The 24,376-nt window shown below is 45.2% G+C and overlaps 2 protein-coding genes across 7 annotated transcripts in view; both read left to right on the top strand.

Annotated features, from left to right (window-relative positions):
* Positions 1 to 19,231, top strand: part of LOC103623850 (phospholipid-transporting ATPase ID) — an 84,801-nt gene extending 65,570 nt beyond the window's left edge. For all 6 annotated transcript variants that reach the window (XM_017746578.1, XM_017746582.1, XM_017746580.1 and 3 more), the window contains 10 exons: positions 1,411 to 1,522; positions 2,558 to 2,663; positions 3,477 to 3,624; positions 6,452 to 6,635; positions 8,184 to 8,407; positions 9,740 to 9,823; positions 10,793 to 11,038; positions 12,393 to 12,531; positions 14,437 to 14,567; positions 16,446 to 19,231. In XM_017746578.1, coding sequence (XP_017602067.1) covers positions 1,411 to 1,522; positions 2,558 to 2,663; positions 3,477 to 3,624; positions 6,452 to 6,635; positions 8,184 to 8,407; positions 9,740 to 9,823; positions 10,793 to 11,038; positions 12,393 to 12,531; positions 14,437 to 14,567; positions 16,446 to 16,667 — 1,596 coding nt within the window. In that variant the 3' untranslated portion in view covers positions 16,668 to 19,231. The remainder of the gene's footprint in view (positions 1 to 1,410; positions 1,523 to 2,557; positions 2,664 to 3,476; positions 3,625 to 6,451; positions 6,636 to 8,183; positions 8,408 to 9,739; positions 9,824 to 10,792; positions 11,039 to 12,392; positions 12,532 to 14,436; positions 14,568 to 16,445) is intronic.
* A 92-nt stretch (positions 19,232 to 19,323) lies between these two features.
* Positions 19,324 to 24,376, top strand: part of RUSC2 (RUN and SH3 domain containing 2) — a 59,622-nt gene continuing 54,569 nt past the window's right edge. Inside the window, 1 exon segment of the mRNA XM_017746583.1 lies at positions 19,324 to 19,514. The gene's annotated coding sequence lies outside the window, so the exon portion shown is untranslated.

Raw genomic sequence — 24,376 nt, 5'->3', positions numbered from 1 at the left:
CTGGCACCTCCATCAGGAGCCCATTGCTGGGGTGTCAGCCACTGGCGCAGGGGAGTGGTTTTATTTTAACTCACATGGGTGTCAGAGTAGCTTTCTCATGATGAAGTGACGTACCAGAGCCTGCAGGAGATGATGTGGACACAAATACTTCATAGCTGTCCTTTGTATGTGCAAATGGCTGATCTATTTATTTTTCAGCCTTTGAAATGGCAGGCAGTGAATAATTCCCAGTGCCCCTGAGAGTGTCTCCTTTGTTCTTCCAGCCGTGGGCAGGATGGGTAGATGATATCCATGAACATGTTTGTGTCAATTTGAAACAGAGCTAAACTGTGATCTTTGAGTCTTTCTTCTCTCCCTCAGTGTTGTTACAGTTTTTAAATGCCCTGGAGGGTTCTGCCTGTGTTTTAGAGCCATGAATAATGAATGAAAAGCATGTGTGGGATCTGAGGAGAGGCAATTCAGTTTTTGCACTCGTGGCAGTGCTTTCCTGAAATCCTGGCAGACACCTTTTCTCCTTGCATTAGCTGTATGCTCCAAATGCCAGCAGGCCTCAAGGAAGAAGCAAGTGTGACCTGAGGATGCGAGATGGGAGCCTTTGGAAGTTGCATAGTCTCTCTAGCTGGAACAGGGAGTGCTGTAAAATGGGGATTGTACAATTTTGAGGACCCTGTAGAGAAGTTCAGTCGGAGCTTACAATGTAGTTACCTACATTGATAACTCTCATAGCTGATGTATGATGGACATCCCAGGATGCCAGAAGGGATCCTGGACTTAAAGCCAACCTCTGAATTTAGTCTCCCAGCAGCAAGAGGTAGGTGGTAGCAGTGAAACCTGAGGTAGCAGTGAAACCTCCATGTCCCTTTGACAGCAGGTTAAAGCCACCATCTCCAAATAGCAGAGAAAGCAGTAACTTTAGAAAAATGAAGGTTTGTGTCCTGAGCAGTCTGCGGTGTAGCTGTGTGGCAGTGTGGAGCAGGGGTGGGGACAGGTCTGTTAAGGGCTGGAGAATATGTTTAGCAGCCATGTGACATCTGCAGTACTGCACAGCTGGGATTGAGTTCCACACAAGAGGAGGTTTGGGGACATGGATCCACAGTGTCTTTGTCCCTCTGTTAAAGCTCTGTCTGCTGTGAAGGGACCACATGGAACAACACAGGCCTGTAGCTCTGCAAACATTCTTGCAAGTAATTTCATGCATATTTATAATCCATCAGAGCCTGGGGGGATTAGAGACTAGAACATCTGCAGGATCAGGGCTGTACTCTGTACAGTAAATTTGCTGAGGAAAAATGACAATCAGTACAACCTTATTCTTGGGGATTTCATTTGTGTTTGGTTGAGTTAGTTTTAATGCTTTCTCCTCTGGTAGCAGTGGGAGGACTTAACCAGCTCCCTGCCATTTCTGTTAAGCTGCTAGGTGCCACAGCCATCGAGGACAAGCTACAAGATGGGGTCCCACAGACAATTGAGACTCTTGCCAAAGCCAACATCAAGATATGGGTTCTCACTGGAGATAAGCAAGGTAAAGGCACTACGGCTTTGGATGCTTCTCTTCTCTCCCACTGGTGGGGTGGTTCTGCTAAGACCTGTGTTCTCATCCTTTGAAAACTGCACAGAAGACAAACTTACAGGGCTTTCCTTCATTGCCAGCTACACAAAATTTCAGTTGGCTGGAATTAGACTGGCTGACTGTAGCTTGTACCTGTCCTTAATTTCTGTCCTGAGGGTGGAAGCAGGGTGAAGGCAGAATCCTTTGTCTTTGGAGAGGTGACAGTAAGCATCCCATAGTCCCTGACATAAGCTGTGAAAAGGTGCAACCTTCATCCAGTTGATCATTCAGTTAAAGAAGGTGGAAAAAATCTTGTCTTGTTTTCCAGAAGCTTTAATGTTAAAGTGGATGTTGGGTGTGTTTCAGTTTGTTTCTGGCTCTCATCATTCCAAATAGAAACAGAGGAGAAACATAGGCTTTTGGAGGTGAAAAGAACAGCAAATAGACTCCAGTGAATTCTTTTGGAGACATAATATATTCACTGAAACAATGGTGTTTCAGGGAGGTCAAAAGTGTTTGCAAATAATTTCATCCAAGACATGAGCAGAGAATTTTTGAGAAAAATGAAACATTTTGTTTTGTCATGTTCCAGATGCATTAATTTTGCTATAAAATAATGAAATATGTTTTTCAGAATTTTATGGACAAAAATTCATATTCTTTTTCAGAGCTGTGGTTTGGGGCTTTTCTGGAAGTATGGAGAGGGCAAATTAAAAATCCTGAAAAAAAATTTTGGATCAACATGAAGTGCTTTTTGTTTCTCCAAGTATGTTGGTCAAAGGGTGTTTTAAGCTTTTTGGTAGAGTTATTTTTTTCCTGTGGTCTTGTGAAGTCAGATTTGCTGCTACATCCAAAGTGACTCTCCTGGCTGTCTTACTGTTGACTCTGAAAGGCTCCAGTCTCTTTTGAGTCAGAAAGAGAGCTTTTGTCATGTGTACAAAAAGGTCACAGAAGTGGGTGAATTTGGGGCTGCTAAAATGGATTATCCTCCTGGTTTATCTTTTCCAGAGACAGCAATGAATATTGGATACTCCTGCAACTTGCTGAATGATGACATGGAAGATGTTTTTGTTATTGAAGGCAGCACATCTGATGACGTACTGAATGAGCTGAGGTAAATGGCTGAAACACAATTCACTGCTGTGCACTAGCACTATTTGTGTTTTGTATCATTCCACCTTTTTTCTCCTGTCAGTTTTCCTTGTTGCAGTTCATTCAAGGACCTTAGATAAGGGACACCTGTCTCCCTGGAAGATCCAGAAGCTAAACACAGTGTAGAGATCTCCTCTGAGAGTAAATGCTGAAGCATCTTGAATCAAGAGCTCAAATTAAATAAAGGGATAAGAAAGCAGAGTCAGATAGGGAGTATCAGGTGAAATTCACCAGAAGTGATCCTGAGCCACAAAGCTTTGGCTCCAGGTTTGAGCTATGCTGTTGCTCTGCTGCTGTTGCCATTTATTCACATTGCTGTCCTTTGTCTGGATATATCCTTTGTCTGGATACTTTTCTGGCAGTATCTGAGAATCTACCTTCCTTCCTCACCTCCTCTGTAGACACAGGTTCTTAGGTAAAGGTGGAAAACGGGAAAGGTTTGCAGTCCTTTTCTCTTGGAATAGACGGTTGCCTGACAACATGCACAGAAAATTGGATGCCCTTTGGGATACCATCCTTCGTGACACTCAGATGGTTTGTTTGACTTCAAATCAGCAGAAGTTTAGCAACACTTGTTAGAGTTTCAGAAATGTAGATGATCTGTGCAGACAGCAGTAGCTAAACAACACATATTGTTGTAGGGATACAGTAAAAATTGGACTGAACTATCAAAGGGAAGCATTGATTTTTTGTTTTCATAAAGTTGCTTTAACAAAACATGATATATCTTTTCAAGATTTTCATTACTTTCTTGTGTTTGGTTTTTTTTTTTAAGGAATGCAAGGAAAAAGATGAAGCCAGACTCCTTTCCGGACAGTGATGAAATCAACATTCAGTTTCAAAAATCTTCAAAAAACCAAATAATTTTACCTGATGAGCAAGCAAATGGCATGTACGGTCTGGTTATCACTGGCCACAGCCTGGTAAGGAAGGTTCAGAGCCTTGTTAGGGATGAGTTCCCTGAAGAACTTACTGGAAGGACATACTGGCAATCTGAAAAATGCTTTAAAAATTCAACTCTAGAGGACAAGAATTTTTTCCCCCAATTGAGAATTATGTTCAGTGGTTATTTGAGCTGAGACATCAAAGGTGACAGACCATGTTTCAGAAGACAGGAACAGAGAACAGTTGGCCTTGATCTTTGGTGAACAAAAAGGGATAGAGTAGCTGGATCATATTTAAATGTTTCTGGAAAGACACTAGGAAAATAAACAGGTTTGTGTTTGCAGCAAGAAGATAACATGAGATGTGGGTTTCAATGCCAAGGACATATTCTACTAAATACAGTTCAAAACAGATATACTTAATTGATAGGATAGAGATCTTATAACTTAAGTAATGTATTGATTCTCTCATGATGTTCTTCCAAGCAAACTGAAGGAATACACTCTAGATGAAATTGCTAAGGGACAGATGAAAGACTGTGGCTCTGAAGGGCTCACTGTTGATCTAAAACAACAGTTAGCTATCATCTGCAGAGGGTTATCCCACATCTATTTGATGGTCAGTGTTTGTGTTAACTGCTTAGAAAGAGAGGATGTAACACCAGGCTGGGAGAGGGTACAAAGAAACCTGAGTCAAGCATGATCTGGAAAGCACAGGGGGAAACTGAGTCATTTGGGGTTTCTGAGTCTGGAGAATACTGATCAGTCTTGGTAATAGTCTTCAAATTATAACAGGTAAACAAAGCAATGGAATTAAACTGAGATAAGAGAGTTTTTGGGTGAAATGTCTTCCTGGTGAGAATAGTGAAGCTCTGCAATAAATTTTCCATACTTGGAAATTTTTTAGACGTAGTTAGAGGGAAGAAAAAACAATTTAGATCAATTTAAACCTGTCTGTGAGGAAGGCTTAATTTATGTCAAGTTTATTTATCTGTTGTATTTTACTTTCCCAGTTCTCAGTGGAAGCAAATAGACATACTTAGAAAGTTCTGAGAGGTGCTGCCTCTCAGAAACAAGGTGCTTCTGTTCCCTGTGGTTGCTATCTCTCTCAGTGGCAGTCCAGCAATTTTCACTCCCAGCTCTGTACAGCCCAGCAAATTACTATTAAGAAAATCTCATCTAACTCTGCTTTTGGTTCATGTGCCATGTATACAGACCCCAAACACTTTCAGATAGTGCCTAGCTTGTTAAGTACCCTTTCTCCCTCTGTTACGCTCACTTCTTCGTGAGCTCCAGGGCCATAATCCCCTTTAGATTCCTACTGCAAAGTGGACAAGAGGTCTGTCAGATTTGGTCCATGTGTATTGCATGGACATCAGCTGCATGCCCCTTCTCTGTTCCTACTCCATCCCTTCAGCCTGCAGTGCAGACCCTGAGTGCTGTGCTACCAAAACACCACTGGCAGCAATGGAAAAGCTTTCTTTATATTCCTGGAAAAACACACGCTCACCACACCCTGGTGAGGGGATATGTCCCACACAAAGAAACTCAAATCTGGGCTGTGTGGGAGCAGCCAGTCCACATAGAGTAGACACAATGATTTTCACCAGGGTGATGTCTTTCTTCTCAGTGGGGACCACAAGGATAGTGCAGACAAATACAGATGTCATTTTTTTATTTCTATGAGCTTGAACAATGGTAGCAGTGCTGAACTGTCCCCCACACAGCACCTGCTCAGTGCTCTATCCCTCTCTGCAGAGGGGTGGGCAGTGGGCAGAGGGCAGTGCTGGGTTATGCACATGTCTGGTGTTGCCTGAACAAAGCAGTAAACAGAAACTCGCCAGCATCCTTAATGGCATCATCATGCCAGTTGATTTGGATGCAGTTGCACCATTAATATACAGAGTGATAACATTTTGCTGGTGCTGTGCAGCAAGGATGTTGAGGCAAAAGCCATCTCTGACTGCACTGACCAGCAGTACTCAGGCTAAACCATGAAAAGGTGTCTTGTTGAGCAAGCCTGCTGCCACTGACAGAGGAAAGAGGGGACACTGGTGACTCACAGCTCTGTGTTTCAAAAAGAAAGAATATGTGGCATAAAGACTGTCTGCCTTACACAGACAGGGAAGTGGGCCTGGTGTAATGACTCTGAGAAGGAATGAGCCCTGTAGATTCCTTCCATACATGTCTGCTAAAAAGAGACAACAAAGAACAGAGCCAAAACACATGATCTGAAAGAAATATAAAAAAGCTCACACTGCTCTCTCCTCCTCATGCAGAGCTGGAGGGGTGACTAGACATCTAATTATCTCAGTGCTTCCTGAACAGAAACAACACAGCTGACTGATTTAGAAGGTCAGCATTCAGAGTAAAGCAGCCTTCTCCCTAGTTTTGTGTTTTGCTTTGTCATGCCCACCTGAGCTTTTTACATGTTTTTTTTAATTAAGCACTTAACAAATTGGTATCTTTCCTATTTATCTCCCAGAGCTTAAATAGTAATCCAAGAGGGATGAGCAGAGACTCTCTCACATGGAGATACACAAGGTCGTCTCAGGCCCTGCAGCAGCTTCTTGCTTTTGGTGTTTTGACACTTCTGCCCTCTGTCAGGTTACATCAGCCAGAGCAGCTGTGGTGCATACCCAGCTGCGGTGCAAATCCAGATGTGGTGCACCCAAAGTGCAAGCTCGTAGGTGTAGGGTGCACGGCCTGATGTGCTGTGTGGATGCTCCCTGCAACTGGGTGGATGGATTCACCCAAAGGAATGGAAGAGCCTGGCTCAGCTGTCATGGCCACCTCGCAGAATCCTCTTTGTCAGGCCAGGAGTTGCTGCGAGCCTGCCCTGAACACTCCCTTTCCTCCTTTCCAGGCTTACGCGCTGGAAGGGAACATGGAGCTGGAGCTGGTGAGAACTGCCTGCATGTGCAAAGTGGTGATCTGCTGCCGGGTGACTCCCCTGCAGAAGGCCCAGGTGGTGGAGCTGGTGAAGAAGTACAAGAAGGCTGTGACCCTGGCAATCGGAGACGGCGCCAACGATGTCAGCATGATCAAAAGTGAGTGATGGCTGAGAGCCAGCATGCTGTAGCAGACTGACTCAAAGATGTATTTGCTCTCTGAGGTGGGCTGGCAGCAGGAACACGTATCTGAATGCCTCCTGCGCCACCCTTTTTGTGGAAACAAGTGCCTGTGTTCCACATTTTGGCAGGTCTCTACAGAGCACTCTCACCACAAATTAGTTGTGTCTCCTGCCTTCTGGGTCACACTGGGCTCCTTTGGGGGCTAAGGTTGTACTAAGTGCCTATTTTTCTGTTTCTGCCTTAGAACAGACAAAATGGTTGGTCTCGATGATCGTACAGGCCTTTTCCAACCTCAGTGACTATAATTCCATGAAAAGCCCACAGGGGTGGGGCTGATGTGTCAGTCAGTGTGTCTGCACAGCCACCATCACAAGGGCAATGTGTATAATGAACAAGTTTATATCACAGAGGGCCTGACTCAAAGCAGAAATAAAATCTTTGTGCCTGTAGATATTTCATATAGTATTGTGTGAGGTGGATTTTTTGCATTTCTTTGTGTTAGGTCTGTTTGTTAATTATCTCCCTTGAGTTACAGCTGATGGGTTTCCAGGCCCCTCCATCCTTGAGCATCATTTGATGCTGCATTACCTCAGTGAATTTATGAAAAAAAATCCTAACTAGGTATAATTAAATTAAGATTATTCAGAAAGACCTATTGCTAATCTTCCTTGTGTTAATTTGCAAGAATTGATTAACTGGAGCCTTTTAATTAAGAAAGAAAAGGCTAAGTAGAGAGCTTCAAGGGAGATAAGTCAGGCAGTCAGTAAAGAAAGGAGAAAAAAGTTAAAGTGTACATAATAATTAGAAACTAACCCGCAACCCCCACAAGAGGATTGGGACTCTGGGATTTTATCTCTTCAGTTCAGTGGAAACCACGAAATCTAACCAACCTTCAGCCATGAAGATTGTATTCATTAGTGAAAGCTGTATAATTAGCTGTCACATTAAACTTATGTCCATGTTTAATAAATGCAAGTTAATATTAAAAAAAATGTGACTCTTCTATCTAATTGTTTGATTGAACTAATAAAGCCCAGGAAACATAAAAAGGCTGCGGTCTGCCTTTTAGCACAGTGTCTGAAAAATTTTAAAATGGTTTGAAGATTTTGTCTGTCTAGGATGATGTTTTAAGACTGCTGGAAGGACATGCATGCATGTAAATAAAAGTCGCATGTCAATATAAATTATAGTTATTTTTTCATAACAGCAGCTGTTATGAACAACAGCATTTGTGCTGCTGGAAAGGGTTCAGAAAAAAACCTATAAACTGTCACTGAACCTATAATTTCATTCAGATAATAAAAGCCCAGTTATGAGAAATGTGTCACAGAGCCAAAATCATAGTGCTGCTGAAAGAATTAGTGCACCAATTTGTTTTTTTTTTTTTTAATAGCTTTTCATTTTGACTGTTTATGAAGGCTGTGAGGAAATTAACACAGTGTTCCATGCAGGGTAACTAGTTTCAAAAATGGGGCAGTGATAACTCTCGATTTAATAATGTGATCAATGACCTTCTCATTGCAGCTGCCCACATTGGGGTTGGCATCAGTGGCCAGGAGGGGATGCAGGCAGTCCTGTCCAGTGACTTCTCCTTTGCACAGTTCCGCTACCTGCAGCGCCTGCTCTTGGTCCATGGGCGGTGGTCCTACATCCGCATGTGCAAGTTCCTCAAGTACTTCTTCTATAAGAACTTTGCCTTCACCTTGGTGCATTTCTGGTATGGCTTCTTCTCTGGCTTCTCAGCACAGGTAGGTCCAGCTTCAGTTTTCTCAGGGGCATGGAGGTGGTCAGCCTCTTCTCTGAAGACAGGCTGAGGGAGGTGGGGTGGTTCAGCTGGGAGGTGACAAAGCTTCAGGGAGATCTTAGACCACCTTTCAGTACCTAAAAGTGCTAAAAGAGAGCTGTAGAACCCTTCTTAGCAGGGCCTATCGCAGTACGACAAAGGGTAATCATTTTGAACTAAGCTTAGATTGATACAAGCAAGAAGGTTTTTACAATGAAGTTGGTAAAACACTGACAGAGGTTGCTCAGAGAGGTGGTTGATGTCCTCTTCCTGGAAACATTCCAGGTCAGGTTGCATGGGGCTCTGAGCACTGACCTAGTTGAAGATGTGCCTGCTGATTGCAGGGAGGTTGGAATAGATGAATTTTACAGCACCCTTCCAACCAAAACTATTCTATGAGTCTATATCTAGCATTTTCAAGCAAAGCATCTGGAAACATTTTACAAGGAAATAAACTAAGCCATTCCTCCCACCTGACTGAACAGACTCAGGTCTGTCTTCTTCAGCCATATGGGTATAAAGCGGATATTGCTGCCTTCATCATGCTGCTGCTGGAGGATGGATGCCTGGAGACAGAATATATATATCATGGAATTGTGTAATCATTAAGGTTGGAAAAGACCTCTAAGACCATCGAGTCCAGCCATGAACCCAACACTGCCACATTCACCACTAAACCGTGTCCCCCAGTGCCACATCCACGTTTTTTAAACACTGACCAGCCTTTCAATGAGGAATTTTTTCCTACTATCCAGTCTAAACCTTCTCTGGCATTTAGGTGCATTATGAAGCACATACGTCATTAACAGGATTTTCAAAAGTATTCAAAGTGATTATAATCATCAGCTGATGACACAGATTAGAGTTCAGTGCAGATCTTGTAAGATCTATGCTTGTGCTGTTAGCATATTTGGAGCAAGCAGTTTAACCCTGAGATGCCTGTGGGCACCAGGAGCTTGCAAGAGGAGCACATCTAGAGTGAAAAAAGTAGTGTTAGTTCAAGGCAAACCAGCCTCCAACCTAACCCAGCTGTGGGGAGTGCAGGTATCCAGGGGGTGGAGGTGCAGGGTGATGCAGAGGGATTCTGCTCTGGCTGCAGCCAGCAATGGGTGCTGAGCAAACTGGGCTGGCATAATGTGATCCTTCCCCTGTTTAGGGATGCTGAGCTTGAGTCATCTTATCCCTTTTGTCTCAGTAACATCTCAAACCAAGGTGTTGCAGGAATTAACTGCATATACTTTCAAAGAAGTGGAGAATACAGCTTTTTGCTAACTTCACGCTTTGTTTTTTTTTCCAGACTGTCTATGATGAGTGGTTCATTACACTGTACAATTTGGTATATACCTCCCTCCCAGTGCTAGGAATGAGTCTCTTTGATCAGGTACTGTTTCTGTCATTGTTTTGGGGATTTTTTTCATAGGGGTTTTGTCTCCAGGTGCTTTGAGCTGGTTCCATGAAGCAAAAGCAGCTGACATTTTGGCTAGATACTGTGGTAACCCCTGAAATAATATCCTGACAGGGAGAAATTAGAGCACAAAAAAAAGACGCACCAGAGAGAAGGTATATGCCCTCCTAGTAATATGATTTGGGTTTAGGTAGTCCTGTGAGCAATAGGGAGTTGAGAGATATATGATTACCCTGATTTGGTCTGTAGGTCTCAGTGTGTGATGAGACTTTTGGGTTAGGCTGCTGCCTACAGCACCAGCTGCCGTTGCAACACTCCCGTGGAGCAGTCATACCCTACTACCTGTGTTCCTGAAGCCTGGCAAGTGACTTTCTAATGACCAGACAAAACAATCAATTAGCTGGATCTTTGAATCCCTATTTTGCAAGTTCAGCCTTTCTAGTGAGTTCTTTCTGCAGTAATTTCACACCCAAATTTCAACCTAATTGTTACTGTTTGACAAGACAAAGGAGCAGTAAGGCTGTTCCTATATGCATTTTACAAGGTAAATAAATAGGAAGTGGCTACTTTCCAGTGGTTCAGTGCTCCACTCTGGACACTTAAGGGATCCAAGTCAGCCTTTCTTGTGTGGGGAGGTATTTTCTAATCCTTAGCTTCCAGCCAAGTCTCTGGAGAACAGACCATGCAGTCTGCTTTAGATGAAGTGTATATATATATATTTTTTTTTTTTTTAAAATCAGCTGTCAATTTTTTGAGCGCAAGAAAGGTAAAATACATTATGAAAATATGCCCAGGTGACCTTGGTATGTGGCATGCCAGTAAACACAACTGAGTGAATTGCGTGCTATGCCGTTCCTCATGGAAGTGCATGTCACCCCCTAACTGGCTCTGCATGCTTGGTTGGGTAGCTGCCAGCAAATCTGACTGTCTCCTCTTTGCATTCAGGATGTGGATGATCACTGGAGCATGGTGTTCCCTCAGCTATATGTGCCTGGCCAGCAAAACCTCTATTTTAACAAGGTGGTGTTTGTCAAGTGCATGTTGCAAGGGATCTACAGTTCCCTCATCCTCTTCTTCATCCCCTATGGGGCCATGTACAATACAGTGAGGAGTGATGGGAAGGCCATTGCTGACTACCAGTCCTTTGCTCTGATGGCCCAGACCTGCTTACTGATCGTGGTGTCTGTACAGGTAAGGCATCCTGGGTAACATTTTTAGGAATTGGTTGTTGTTTCATGATGGCAGCATCTGGAGGGCCAGTTAGGGTACTGACAGCATTGTATTTCCTACTGCATCTTGCATTCTTGCAAAAAACAGTCTCTTGACACCAGGTTAGTCTCCTCAGTTCAACAGAACAGGAGATTTGTATGTTATGAAAGATCTGGGTGACAGGAAAGAAGAGTCTTTGCCTTGGGAAGTTTGCAGTCATAACAGACAAATCAGTTAAGGCAGGGAATAGAGAAGGACTTGTTCTAGTTTCATGGGAAGGGTTTGAAGCACAGGACTGTCTGTCTGCCATCAGGCAGTTATTTATAGGCTCTCCATTATGGAGATGTCTGTGCAGCCTGGCCCAATGCATGATGTATGCATGACACAGCCTGAACTTGCTGGAAGAAATAGCTAAGACTTGGATGGTAGAAAAGTCAGATGGTACTATCAAGATGAGAGAGATTTCTTAAAAGAAAACCAATCAATCATACCTCCCTAGATAATAATTTCTGCTGTCTGAAGTCTTGCAGTCTTGTTCTCCTAACTTTCAATGCTACATCACAGCTTAGGGCTGGGGAAATAAGCATGGCTCATTTGAACTTACTGTGTTCAGCTCTGGGGCCCCCAGCGTAAGAGGGATGAGGGCCTGTTGGAGCAAGTACGGAGAAGGGCCATGAAGTTGATCAGAGAGCTGGAGCACCTCTGCTAAAGAGGGTGAGAGCATTGGGGTTGTTGAGCCTGGAGAAGAAGAGGCTCCAAGGAGATCTCCAAGGAGACCTCATTGCAGCTTTCCAGTACTTAAACAAGGGCTACAAGAAAGCTTTGGAGGAACTTTTGACAAGGGCATGTAGTGATAGAGCAAGAGTTACTGGCTTTGAAATGAGAGTGGGTTTAGATTAGATGCTATGAACAAATTCTTTACTGTGAGGGTGTTGAGGCACTGGCACAGGTTGCCCAAAGAAGTTGGGGATGTCCCATTCCTGGAAGTGTTCAAGGTCAGGTTGGATGGGGCTGTGAGCAACCTGGTCTAGTGGAAGGTGTCCCTGCCTATGTCAGAAGAATTGGAACAGGATGATCTTTCAAGTCCCTTAATATCCTGTCTCCAGGACTGGCCCCTAGTGACTGCTTGAGAAGAGGGCAACAACAGGATAAATGTAGGGATCTTGCCTTGAATGGTTTTCCAGAATCTTATGATTTGTGACTTGTTATTTCTTGAGACTTTGAATGAATAGCATTCTCAGGGGGAGGTGTACAAAGCAGAGGACAAGCTGTGTTCAGCACAGATCTGCTGAATAAGGAAGGCACTGACAATAGCTGTATTGCTCTGTTTTTTCAGATTGGTTTGGACACCTCTTACTGGACAGTTGTCAACCAGTTCTTCATCTGGGGCAGCCTTTCTGTTTATTTTGCTATCACCTTCACCATGTACAGTGATGGCATGTACCTGATCTTCACAGCCTCCTTTCCCTTCATTGGTAAGCCTTGGGACAAATCTGGATTGCACTCAGAATGAACACACTGCAGGGCTTAAAGTTTCCAATTATTTTAAAGTATATTTCAGAATATATTGGTTGCCTTTTCTGCAAGAAAAGCCAGGATATTTTTGAGGGTTGCTGGGATTTATTTTGAATCCCATCCATCCAGGTGAATGTGTGCCACATTCACTTCCTTGGGTAAGAGTGGACATTTCCATGCAGTCATGAGAATGGTCCTTTAAATAAACCTACTGAGCAGGGTGGAATGCTTTCTGCTGCTCCTCTATATTTGGGTTCCAGGTGTCCAATTTTTACAGATATCTAGGAGCATCTTATTTGTAGAAGTGTGATCTTTGTAACTAAGTTAACATTTTGGCATAGGAAGGCATAGAAGTACAACATCCAGTCAGACATGAGAAAAATGCCATGTGATTGTGGTAAGCCTTCTGACAGGTTAAATGGCAAATTCCCAACAACAAAACATACCAGTGGTGACCAGGTTTTTGTAGTTATTTTACATGACAGGTTTCTGAACACATGCAAAAAATGAAGGATAAAAAAATGAGTCCATTTCCTGAGACTTTGACCAGGAGGAACATGTAACTTCAGCAGAGTAATTCAGACATTTTTAATAGATCTGTGCGTCCATAGCCAATATAGATACAACATTGTTATGAATCTCTACTTCTGAAATCCCAACACTTCTAATTTCAAGTCTCAGATTTTTGTATTAATAAGTGCCTTCATTTTTGACTGACTTTTTCAGTAAAAGCTTGTTTTGCCTATCTTCACTGCAACAGCAAGGGGCTTAGCAAACTTAGAAATATCTGAGATGCAGGTCAGTTGTTGCAACATATTTTTCAAACAGATGATCACATCCACTTTGAGATGGTTTTTAGAATCAAAAATGCTGAGTGAGAGAAGACAGAATGTCTGTTCAGTTTCCCAGGGCAGGTGGAGAGTTGGACTGGATGATCTTGAAGGTCTGTTCCCATCTTGAGGATTCTATGATGATTCTAACTCAATTGCCAGGGATATCTCATCTGCTGCTCTGCTATTACTACGTTGCTCAAAGTAGCCATAATGCTGAGGGCTACTCAGTAAGGTCCCAGTCTGAAACCATTTTTAAGGAAAGTGTTTCTAGTCTGGACTGAGAGAACTTGTTTACTTAAATTTCAGGGGAGTTGTATTACAGCAGCATTTGGCCAACTGGAAAGAAAACATTCAGCAAATATACTGCCAACACCAGCATCATTAAGCCCTGTAATGAGGGTTTTGCAGACCGTTTGTTCTATCTTACATTCCCTCAGTTTTGGAAAAGCCAGAAGTGAGCACTTTGGTTTCAAAGAAGTTGTCAGTGACATGCCACCACATGGCAGTAGTGCTGCCATTACCCCCATTAAGCTATGCTGTCTGTGCAGATCTCCAGAGCAACACACACTCCTCTCGTAAAGGGCTGTGATTCCCATCACCTGCTGGGCAGAGCCAGTATTCCATATCCTTTAGGAAATGCTGCTGGGAAGCAAGAAAGGAGTACTCCTCCCTTTGCACTAGAGTTCTGGCAAAAGGTGGGAGTCGTGGGCTGCTCCTGAAGTTCTCCTGAATGTTTATATCAATCCTTTGCAGTGATTTGACTCTTCACAGAGAGAAAAGATTCACTCTGACACCCTTGTCCACCTGGGCTGTTGCTGCAGTCATGTCTGGACATTGCATTTTTCTTTGCTCATCTCACACAGTGACACTGGCTTTGCTGTCCTCTCCACAGCCTGTTGATTTCACTGTTGGAGGTGATGTCTGCCTTGTATTTTGGTCTGTTTGCCTGGTTGCTCTGAAATCACAGAGAGCAAAAGGGAATAGTGGTGGGAGGTGCTGCTTTTACTGTTTTAATCATGGAGTTTTTTCCAGGTACGGCTCGGAACACCCTCAGCCAACCAAACGTGTGGCTGGCTATCTTCCTTAGCATCACCCTCTGCGTGCTGCCGGTGGTTGGCTTTCGATTCCTGAAGGCTCAGTTAAAGCCAACTCCCAGTGACAAAGTAAGGAGATACCTTATTGAACCAGAAATCCTGCTTACTATGGCCTAGGCTCACCATGGAGCCACAGTGCATGTGCTTGGCATCACTTGGAGTGTGTGTCCCTGTCGGGTGCAAGTGCTGCCATCCGTCTGTCCCCTGCTCCCTAGAGAAGGAGGATTGAATTTGGGGTTTGGCACGGTTCAAACCATCTGCAGCTGGGACCAAGGCTGAGATTACTTACATGTGGATTAGACTGCTCTGAGGCAGGAAAGCTGCTCTATTTTTAGGGTTTAAGCACTGTGGCTCAGTGGCAAAGGAGTGGTGTGTTCCTCGTGCCCTGACGCTGTGCAGTTTTAGCCGGGCAGACCTCAAGCCTTCACCTTCCACCCAGGAATATGTGTTTGCTGGGGATTTTTTTTTTATTTCAGAATTTACTTTTTGTAGCCAATGGTTATATGCCCCTTCTGGAAGCAGCTTCCCTCCCATCCCCAGGAATATGAAGATGAGGGCACCAGGGCAAGGAGAGGCAGGGAGTGATGGAGTGGGCAGGGAGCACACAGGTCACTACAGCCAAGGGACCCCCTCAAGAACATCAGTGCACACAGAGCTCCCCGGGCTCTCTTTCAAACAGGAGCATTTGCTGAATGCTACTGCCCCCTCGTGCTTTCTTCTTCTCCCTGCGCCGAGCTGCCTGGAATCTCTGTCAGAGACAGCCCCAAGGGAAAGCACTGCAGCTGATGCCCTCCCTGGTCATCCTCTGTGATGTCTGTGGAGCTCCACAGATTCTTCAGGACTGCAGGAGAACATGTTAGGGGAATTCTCAGCCCTTGCACAGAGGCTAGGTGGGTGCTAGAGAAGACAGCTGGGTAGGGAGGTCCTTGGGATGCAGTTTGAGGCAGTTCAGGGGTGTAAAAGTGGGCTGAGTTTACCCCAGCTGAGGAGAAGTCAAACACAGCTGTCACCCAGAATCCCAGTCTCACTGCTGAGGCTGAGCATCCCTCCCTCTCTAGCACAAAATTACTTTTCTGCCTCCTCTTGGAAGTGAATGGTCGCAGGAGAGGAGTGGGTTTCCTGCCTTATGGAGTTCCCCAGCTGGCAGTAAACAGGCTGGATGTTCAGAGAGGCCAAGGACCTGCCACTGCCATTGTGCCAAGCAAGAAGCACAGGAGTCTGGCAGCTGGGGAGTTTTCTGTTGAGCCAGAGGCTCTCAATACCAGCCTCCTGCACTAGACAGCCCCGTTCTGGAAAGGTTCTTGTCAGCAGATGAACTCAGTGGCTACCTGGGAGCAGAAAGCCCCCTACCTGCAAATAAAGTGCAAGATTTATTTTCCACCTGCCAAGGAATACAGGGATCTCTCTATTATCCCTGTAAGTGTTCAAGGCCAGGTTGCATGGGGTATTGATCAACCTGATATATTGGCAGTGGGGTTGGAATGAGATGATCCTCAAAGTCCCTTCCAACCCAAGCCACTCTGTGATTCTATAATTCCATGACGATAATCATTATCATCATAAAAAGCTTTTACATATCAGAAACTCCCGTTAGTAATCTATTTTCTAAAATAAATATACCAATTCTTAAATGTTTCTTTATTTGTTTTCTGGAATTTTGGCTATTGTCAAGATGACTTTCACTTTTTGGGTGATTTGACTGAAAGTCCTTCAGTAATACCCCAACCATGGCATTGAAGAGCTCTGGGGAATACATGGAAATCATCCCCTCTCATGACTTACAGATGATGCTCCCATTAACACCTTTTAGAGTAGAATAGAAGATGCCCTTTCCTCATTTTTGTCTTTGGATCCCTGCTTTTGTTTGCCTTTCTCTGCTCCTCTTCCACTGTGCTTGTGAATAATGATGCACATTCCACCTTTTCTGCCTTATTTTCTGATTTCCAGGTGCTGCTGAAGATCAAAGAAGCCAAAAAGCGGCCCCCTCCACCCTCACCCAAGCGACGCCTGCGCCGGACCAGCACCCGCCGCTCTGGCTACGCCTTCTCTCACCAGCATGGCTTCGGAGCACTCATCATGTCTGGGAGAAACATGCGGCCAAAATCACCTTTTGCCACAACAGGAACATTTTCACCAAATAGTGACAAATATAAACACAAAGGATTGTAACCAAAAAAAAAAAAAAGGGGGAAAAAAAACCAGACACCCCCTTATCCCCCTTAAAAATTAACAACACAAACCAAAGTAAAGGGCAAACCAAAGTCAGGAGAGGAGGCTGTGCTCCCTGCAGGGCACCGAGCCAGAGGCTGCCCAGAGCTCTGCCCTCTGGGCTGCCAAATCAAGGACTTGGGGCTTTCCTGTCACCCATGTGCACCCTCTGGTTCCAGTTTCTCTTCCAAAGACATGTGCCGCTGCTGGGGAAGATGGGCACAGTGAGCACGGAGTTGTATGGTATCCCCGAGGGGCTCCCTGGCGCAAGAGAGAACGTGCTGTGGGAGGCATCTCTGCTCCCTGAGATTGTTCATAACGCTATTTTTTTTTTTTCCCTCTAACTACATACCTCAGAGCAAAGAGAATTCCAGTCTGAGGAAAAGGTTGAATTGGCAATGTCTTTCTCAGCCATGTGCCTTCATTTTTCTTCATGAATCCACTCTGGACCATATTACTGGGGTGACAGTATTGACCCCAGGTGTGCCTTAGGTCCAGCCACACAATCCACAAATCCACAATCTTTGTAACGTGTGATTTTGTAGCCTTTTGACTGTAATCTATTTTCTCAAGAGATGGCCAGTATCCAAATACCACCCTCTTCCCACATCTCCCATCAGGAAGTGCTGCAAGCTCAGAAAAACCCTTAATTGGTCAAGGGACCAGGAGCTGACACTCATCAGCCTGCCCTGTTTTATCTGCATTGCAAATCTGCTCCTGTAAAGGATTATTGTCCTGAGAGCCCTCTCAAGTTTTTTAACTGGGCACCAGCCATTTCATTTAGACTTAAAATAAAAGAGCAGAAGGCACTCAGACTTCCTTATGGATCCAACCATGAAATCTGGCCCCTGAGAAGCCTGTGCTGTGTGGTTAGGGCTCACCTGAGCTGCCAGAACGAGGCATCTGGCCCCCCTTAACAGACTGAGGTGCATGCACGTCTGGCTTGATGGTGACCACACCAACAGTTTGGAAGCCAGAAAAGCTATTTCATAGCCAGCAGCTGAAATAGCCTTTACTCTGCTGGTGCTGGGGCTCAGTGTAAGGGACAAAGCATGACGTGGTGGCTCCCCCACCCTCCCAATGATCAGAGTGCTCACGATTCAGAGGAACTTAGTGAGGCCTGAGGAGTCTCTGCAGTGTTTCAGGGCTGCAGTGTTTCTCTGTGCTGGCTCAAATTTTACTTGGGAACAGGTTATCTGTCAAACATGGGTGGTAGAGAGCTGAAAATCCAACCAATCTGCCAGCAGATGGACCTCAAATGCACAGATGCAGCCAAAGACATGGTGATCTTGAGGGACTGGGATTTGCTCTCTGTTTTGTTACACCAACTCCATAATCGGTGGGGTTACTGGGTGGAAGGCCAGTGTGGCAGTGTGAGAGTCTGTCCTGCCAGCACTGCTGAGCTGTCTAAATGCAGCTTTTTTTTGTGCAGAGGACTAAGCCCTGGCTGTTGTAGGGGGTTTTTTTGTTTGTTTTTGGTATTTGTTGAGGTTGGGGTTTTTTTCAGCTCCATTATACAAATTTAGACTCCTTCCTTCTTTTAAATTGGATTTTTTTGTGCAGTAACCGCCCGATATTTATGAGACTCTGCTGTGAGTCTCTGAGCTGTCAGTGGAGGCAGTGTATGATGGCAACAGGCCAGCCATGTCCCCATTTCATGGAACACCCTGCTGCCTCTGGTCCCAGTTTCAGCAGTTACTGTGTGAGATTGTTTAAGCTGTAATAGAAGATTGCATCTCCCTGTGTTTAACTCAGCGCAGGAAAGAAAAAAATAAAAGAACCAAATCAGTCTGTTGCACCTGCTGCATGGGGAGGCTGGTTGCAAACTGTGGTATTAAATTTCAGCATGGCCGGTGCAAAACTGGAGCTGGGACTGGATCCAGACTAAAGTGTTCAGGACCTGCTTGATAGGGAAGGAGCAAATTATCTGGTGATCTCCCTTGCAAGGAGACGCCTAAGTGAAGTGAGAGCCTGCACTCTGGCTGAGGAAACCGCTGTGATAGTTGGTGCTTGTCACCTCCCCCTGCTTTACCATTCACTTCGCAGAGACAATCGTGGCTTTCTGATGAGGATTCTGTCTTTCACAGTCAGCCTCCCTGGGGCTAGAGGAAAAAGGAGAATTTGTGCAGATAAGTAGACATCCCCATGATACCCAGACTGGTCTGTGGACTGAAAGTCCTGTCAAAGCTGTTCCTGGTGTCTGATGCAGCAGAATATGTTGGCAGAGCAGCAGAGGCAGGTCTTGTGCTGACAGAGCAAGGAAACTCTGACACTGTGCCTCTCTTCTCATATGGTTTACGTGCAAAGTACTCACCTTCTGGCTAAAAGGGGATTTGAAAATGTTGGCTACAACATGCAGGGGATAATAAAGCTGTTGGTGAGCTTGCACCAGATACAATTCTTTCAGTGGTTTGACACAATCAGCATTTGAAACACATCAGCTGGCAGTGATGTCTGTCTTGCATCACTCCTGATTTTGTAAAATAATTGTTTTTTTACAATAAAAAGAGAATGTTGGGATGATAGATTTCTTGGAGCTCCATTAATTGATGTAAGGAGTTAATAACCAGAAGTGCACGGGGGGATGGTATGTGGGACAACGGATCTGAGACAGCAACGCTTCTCATCCGGTATCCTGATGCGGGAAGCACACAAATTCTCAAAATTTTCCATCCTGGCTGGGATGTTTTAAGAGGAAACTTAGAGGAAACGTCAGACATCCTTAGGCGGAGGACCCGGTGGGGGCGGGCAACGTCGAGAGCCCGCCCCGTGGAGCGGCTGTAAACAGCGGAGCGGTGCGGGCGATCGGTAAGGGACGGTGGCAGGCACGGCGCGGGGCTTGTGCGGGGAGGAGCGGGGGCGCTGCTTCCCGTGTGCGCGGTGCTCTGCTTGGCTCCCCCGGGGAGGTCAAACCGTGTGTCATTGTCTGTGCGGTGTCTGAAAATTATAATTTAGTCTTTTATGAAGCTCTGGTATTTCATAGATATGTCAAAAATTAACCCTTGAAATAGATTTTGGATTTTGTTTTCACCTCCTCCCTTTTTTCCTCCTAATTATTCCATAATATAAATATTCACAGTTTGAACATTGTTTTGCTGTTGTGCCTGTACTTGCCACCCTGCTGGGCTGCAGTTTGGGGGTCGAGAATGATAATGCTCTGATGGTGGTGAGGCACTGGAACAGGTGGCTCAGAGAAGCTGTGGATGCCCCATCCCTGGGAGTGCTCAAGGCCAGGCTGGATGGGGCTCTGAACAACCTGGTTTAGTGCAGGGGGTCTGTACCCATGGCAGGGGGGGGGAACAAGATAATCTTTAAGCTCCCTTCCAAGGCAAACCATTCTATGGTTCTTTGATAACCAGTGATGACAGGATTCTATTTCTTACGCTGCCGCAGAGGAGAGCTTAGAACATCTTCTCTGTCCCCTGAATCCACAGGGTGACACTGAGCAACCTCTGTCCCTAATAACCGTGGAGCAGCAGGTGCGTTTGGGCAGAGGCGCCTCAAGGGTGTTTTCCATTGCTAACTGCACCACCTGCATTCCTTCCTGGCTGCCTGGTAGCGCTCACTGTGCTGAGTATCCAGTTGGAGAGCCCAGGGCAAGCATGTAGTGCTCCTCTGCCCTCCCATTTCCTAAGACCTGCTCAGGAGTAAGGACTTCCAGGCTACAGGTCAGTGGGAGAGAGTTGTGTGAATGCACACAGGCGGAGTCTGTTGTATGAATGGAGACATCTCAGTAATGACCCATGCTAACTACCAGCTGGAACAAAAACAGGAGCATAAGGGACCTTTTGGATATCTGTGGGCATGACAACTCTATCCTCTAACTCCATCAGACCACTGATAAAATTCATCCTAAATCCAGGCGTTCCAGCTGGAAAGCTTCCTGTCCTAAGGGTTGATTTTTTTCTCTCTCTAATTTTCAACCTAAATGTGTTCACTGCATTTATTCTCTTGTTGTCGTGCCAGCATTATACTTTTGCTTCAGCAGTTTTGTTTGTCTCCTGTGATATATTTAGACAGCAATCCTATCCGCTCTCTGCCTGCATTTGGCTAGGCTAAACAAGCCAAGCTCTTAAGTTTCTTCTTGTTTGATAGGTTTTCTGTTTCCCTCAGGCCCTTTCTGCACCTGTTCATTTGAGTTTATCGTTTTTAAATGTGGGTGACCAGAATTTTTTTTGTATGGTGCTTCTTTTATCAGTGCCTATACAGTAGCTCTGGTATTTCACTGCCTCACCTGGGCTGTGTTTGCTTTTCTTACAGCCTCATCATCTCTGTGATCTTTAACACAGTTTTAGTGGTTATTTTTCCTAATTCTATTACGAATATGCACAGTTGTTATCTAAATTGGGTTAGCTACATAAATACTTCTCATGCCTGACAACATGGGGAGGAGCTGAAGTCATCACAGCGTAAGTCTGCGCATGCTGATGCTTTAAACTGGTGCCTTGTCCTCAGGGGCAAGCTTTTTCCATGAGGGCTGGCAAGGACATTTTGCTACATCTGCTGATGTGTTGGCTGATGTAAATATGGAGTGAGGGAGCTACCATTTCTCCAGCAATAAGTGTGGGGCTGAGTTCCCAGTCACAGCTCCCAGACAGCTCTGTCCCTGTGATAAAGGTCTGTGTTGCTGCAGGGCTGGATGTGATGAAGGGCTCAGAAGAAGGGCACAGAGCCCTGCAGCCTGGGCTTGACCTCTAAGTGCTTTTGGCCATATCTGCAGCACAGCTACTCTTCAGTTTTTCCAAACCTAGTCTTCTGCTGCCCTACTTCTTGTAATTCATTTAGAAGTAGAGTGGTTTTTCTCTTCCTGGTAGAGAAGCCACCTCTCTCCCATCACTCCCAGCATGAAGGGAAGTAGTTTCCATACCCCTGTCTCTTTCCCCAGCCTGCCTCTCCTCTCCAGCTGGGTGGAGCTGACTGTACTGAGCTGTCAGCTCCTGCTTTTCCACAAAACGCTGAGCCCTCTGCCAGACTCTTCAGCTATAAATGGATCTCGACTTTTCCAACCCCCACTCTCAACACCAAGAGATGTTGTGGGATATCGGAGCTGGGCCAGGCTTCCTCTGAATTAGGAAAACATATGACCCAACCACTCGCTTTTTGTAGGTTCTCTGTAAGCATCGTGCCTGGCTTTGGGGGAGCTGAGTGTGCCCTGGTGAGGGCTGTGCTGCTGAATTCCGTGGGTGCACTGCGAGAGCAACTGTTCCCAGACCTGAGTGTGAGGCTGGGCCAGACCTGCAGGTGCTGTCCCCAGCCCCACACATCACCCCACAAACACAGCACTGTCTGATCTGAGTGCTGTGTCACCAGGGAAGGCCAATGTTTTTGTTACTGGCTACATCCTGCCTCCACATCTAAATCAGGCACTTCATAAAAGAAGCCTGGCTTTTAGACATAATGATCAATCCTGTTTGCTTCCCTTAACTTTGGGATTTATGGCAGGGATCCTGAGGTCTTTTAAGCTTTATTGCATTATGGCTCCTCTGAGAGGCAGGGAGCATCAATACCTCCTCGTTCACCAGGGAACTGGGGCCTGAGGTATGCACACCAAGGTGACTCAGGGAGTCAGTAGCTGCCCTGGATTTTAAACTGAAGTCTTTTGTGTCATCAAGTGCTACCCTCCATCAGCCCTGTGGGCATCCAGGCCATTCATTCCATGTAGGGTACAGGTCTGTATTTAGAAAACTAATTTGTACTCTCATGTTGAAAAATTGCAGTCTGAAAGTCTCCTAGTTCGTGTGCTTTGTAGAAGCTGCTGGGCAAGGTTCCAGTCTGGTGACCTTTTGCTGGAAGCAGTGCATTTGCATCCTTTTGACTTAGACAGCAACACCTAGAGCAGCTGCTTCAGAGGCTTCCTTACCTCCTGGCAGTTGTCCCTCAGAAACCTTCAGGCTGTGGATAAGGGATCATAGAATATTCAGAAGGTGCAAGCCGGGTTTATGGCTGTGCAGTATTCTGTCTGCAGTTCTGCTTCTGGTTCAGTTTTTGCTGTGGCAGCAGATGCTGTCTGACACATTTTCTTGCACAGGACGCCTGGTATCCTGCATTTTCCCTATTCAGTGGCTTGGTTGTGTTGTCTTTTGGATGGATCAGTGAATCTGTTGATGGGGCAGTGTTCGATGGACAATGTGCATGAATAATCTGTTCCTTTTTTTTTATGTAAGCTGGAGAATGTCATACCCCAGACCATGATATTACATAAGGCTTATGGTTCACTAAAACCTCATTTCTGTCTCCCTTCTGGGATTGTGACAGTATTTTGTACAGATGAGGGATAGACTAAGTGTTCCTTCACCCTTTTCCACTCCACCCCTGGGCTTTGAGCTCTGGGAGTATATGAAATGCTGTGTGTAGTTGTAGCTGCCTGATACTCTTTTCGGTGGTAACCTCTGCTGCAGCTGGACCAGGCATCAGATCCTGCTGGTTTGCTGGCTCAGCTTGGAGTGCTTCAGGTAAAACTTGGCTGTGAGGAGTCAGGTGAAACTTGGCTGTGAGATCTTCTGCTTGTAGTATCCCTTCCAGATGTTCAGGGAGGCTGACTATCCCCACTTATTTTTGGCTTTATGTAATCTGCCTTCCACTGAACACTTATTTCCCTGTTCTTCACCAAAGCCCTGGACTCATAGCAGGGTGTTTTCTGAGCTGAGGTTTGCCAGCTCTAGGTCTCTGTTCTTCTGAGTCTGGAGCATGAAGCCTGGTTGAGGTTTTGCTACTGATACCTGCTGCTCACCTGAAGTCCACAGTTTCTCTGTTCTCATTCTGGTGTGTGTTTGCCTGGAATGCTTTCCACAATTCACATCTCTTGTGCCTGGGGTGAGTGTTTGGTGAGCATATTTGTAGTCCTTAAGCACTGGTGTGGACTCTGTACTTCCATCTGAGTCCTCATCTGAGCCATGGATGGGACTGTGTCTCAGCCACCCAACACTGCAGGCTCTTTGAGAGATCTTTGGCAGAGTGATGATGGTGCTGAATCATATTTTCAATTAAAGCTTTATTTTCTTAACAGAAGAATGGCCAGGAAATGTAGAATGGTTTGGGTTGGAAGAGACCTAAAAGATTATGTAGCATTCCTGGCCACTGTGCATGGAGCACTTCATGTCAAATGCTGTGCTTTGCAGGGCATCAGAACTCTGGTGCCTGCAGTGCTTGGTCCACAGGTTTGGAAGACATAGTGAAGACTATAATTTTGCAGTGATTCTAAGCTAGCCAGGGTGGTTGGTTTGAAAACTTCTTGAGGAATTACAGAAGCATCTTGCAGAACTATTAGCATGATAAAACAGCAAATGGGTGACCATGCTGATAAATGCCACGTGTAATGGTGATTTGTGAACAGTTTCTCACTGTTCAAACAAGCAAGCCATTTGGAGTCACTGTGGGTTGTTACCTGAGCACATCAGTTAAATGTTCAGCTGTAGCCAAAGAAGGCAGATGTCACACTGGAAGCAAAAACTGATGGTATATATTCTTGTATACTAGATGTACATGTTGTGCCTGCATCTTGGGTACCACATACCAGCTGGTCACCCTCTTTCAAAAAGAGTTGCACAGACCTGGAAATAATAGAGAAAAGTGGAATGGGGATGATTAAGGGACTGGGATACCTTCTGTAGGAAGAGAGATTAAACAAGCAAAAGTAGATGATACTGGGAAAGAGCAAAGGTCTATAATAT

This window comes from Corvus brachyrhynchos, unplaced genomic scaffold (genome assembly GCF_000691975.1).
Source record: "Corvus brachyrhynchos isolate BGI_N302 unplaced genomic scaffold, ASM69197v1 scaffold139, whole genome shotgun sequence".
NCBI lineage: Eukaryota > Metazoa > Chordata > Aves > Passeriformes > Corvidae > Corvus > Corvus brachyrhynchos.
This window is presented reverse-complemented; position numbering and strand designations above follow the sequence as displayed.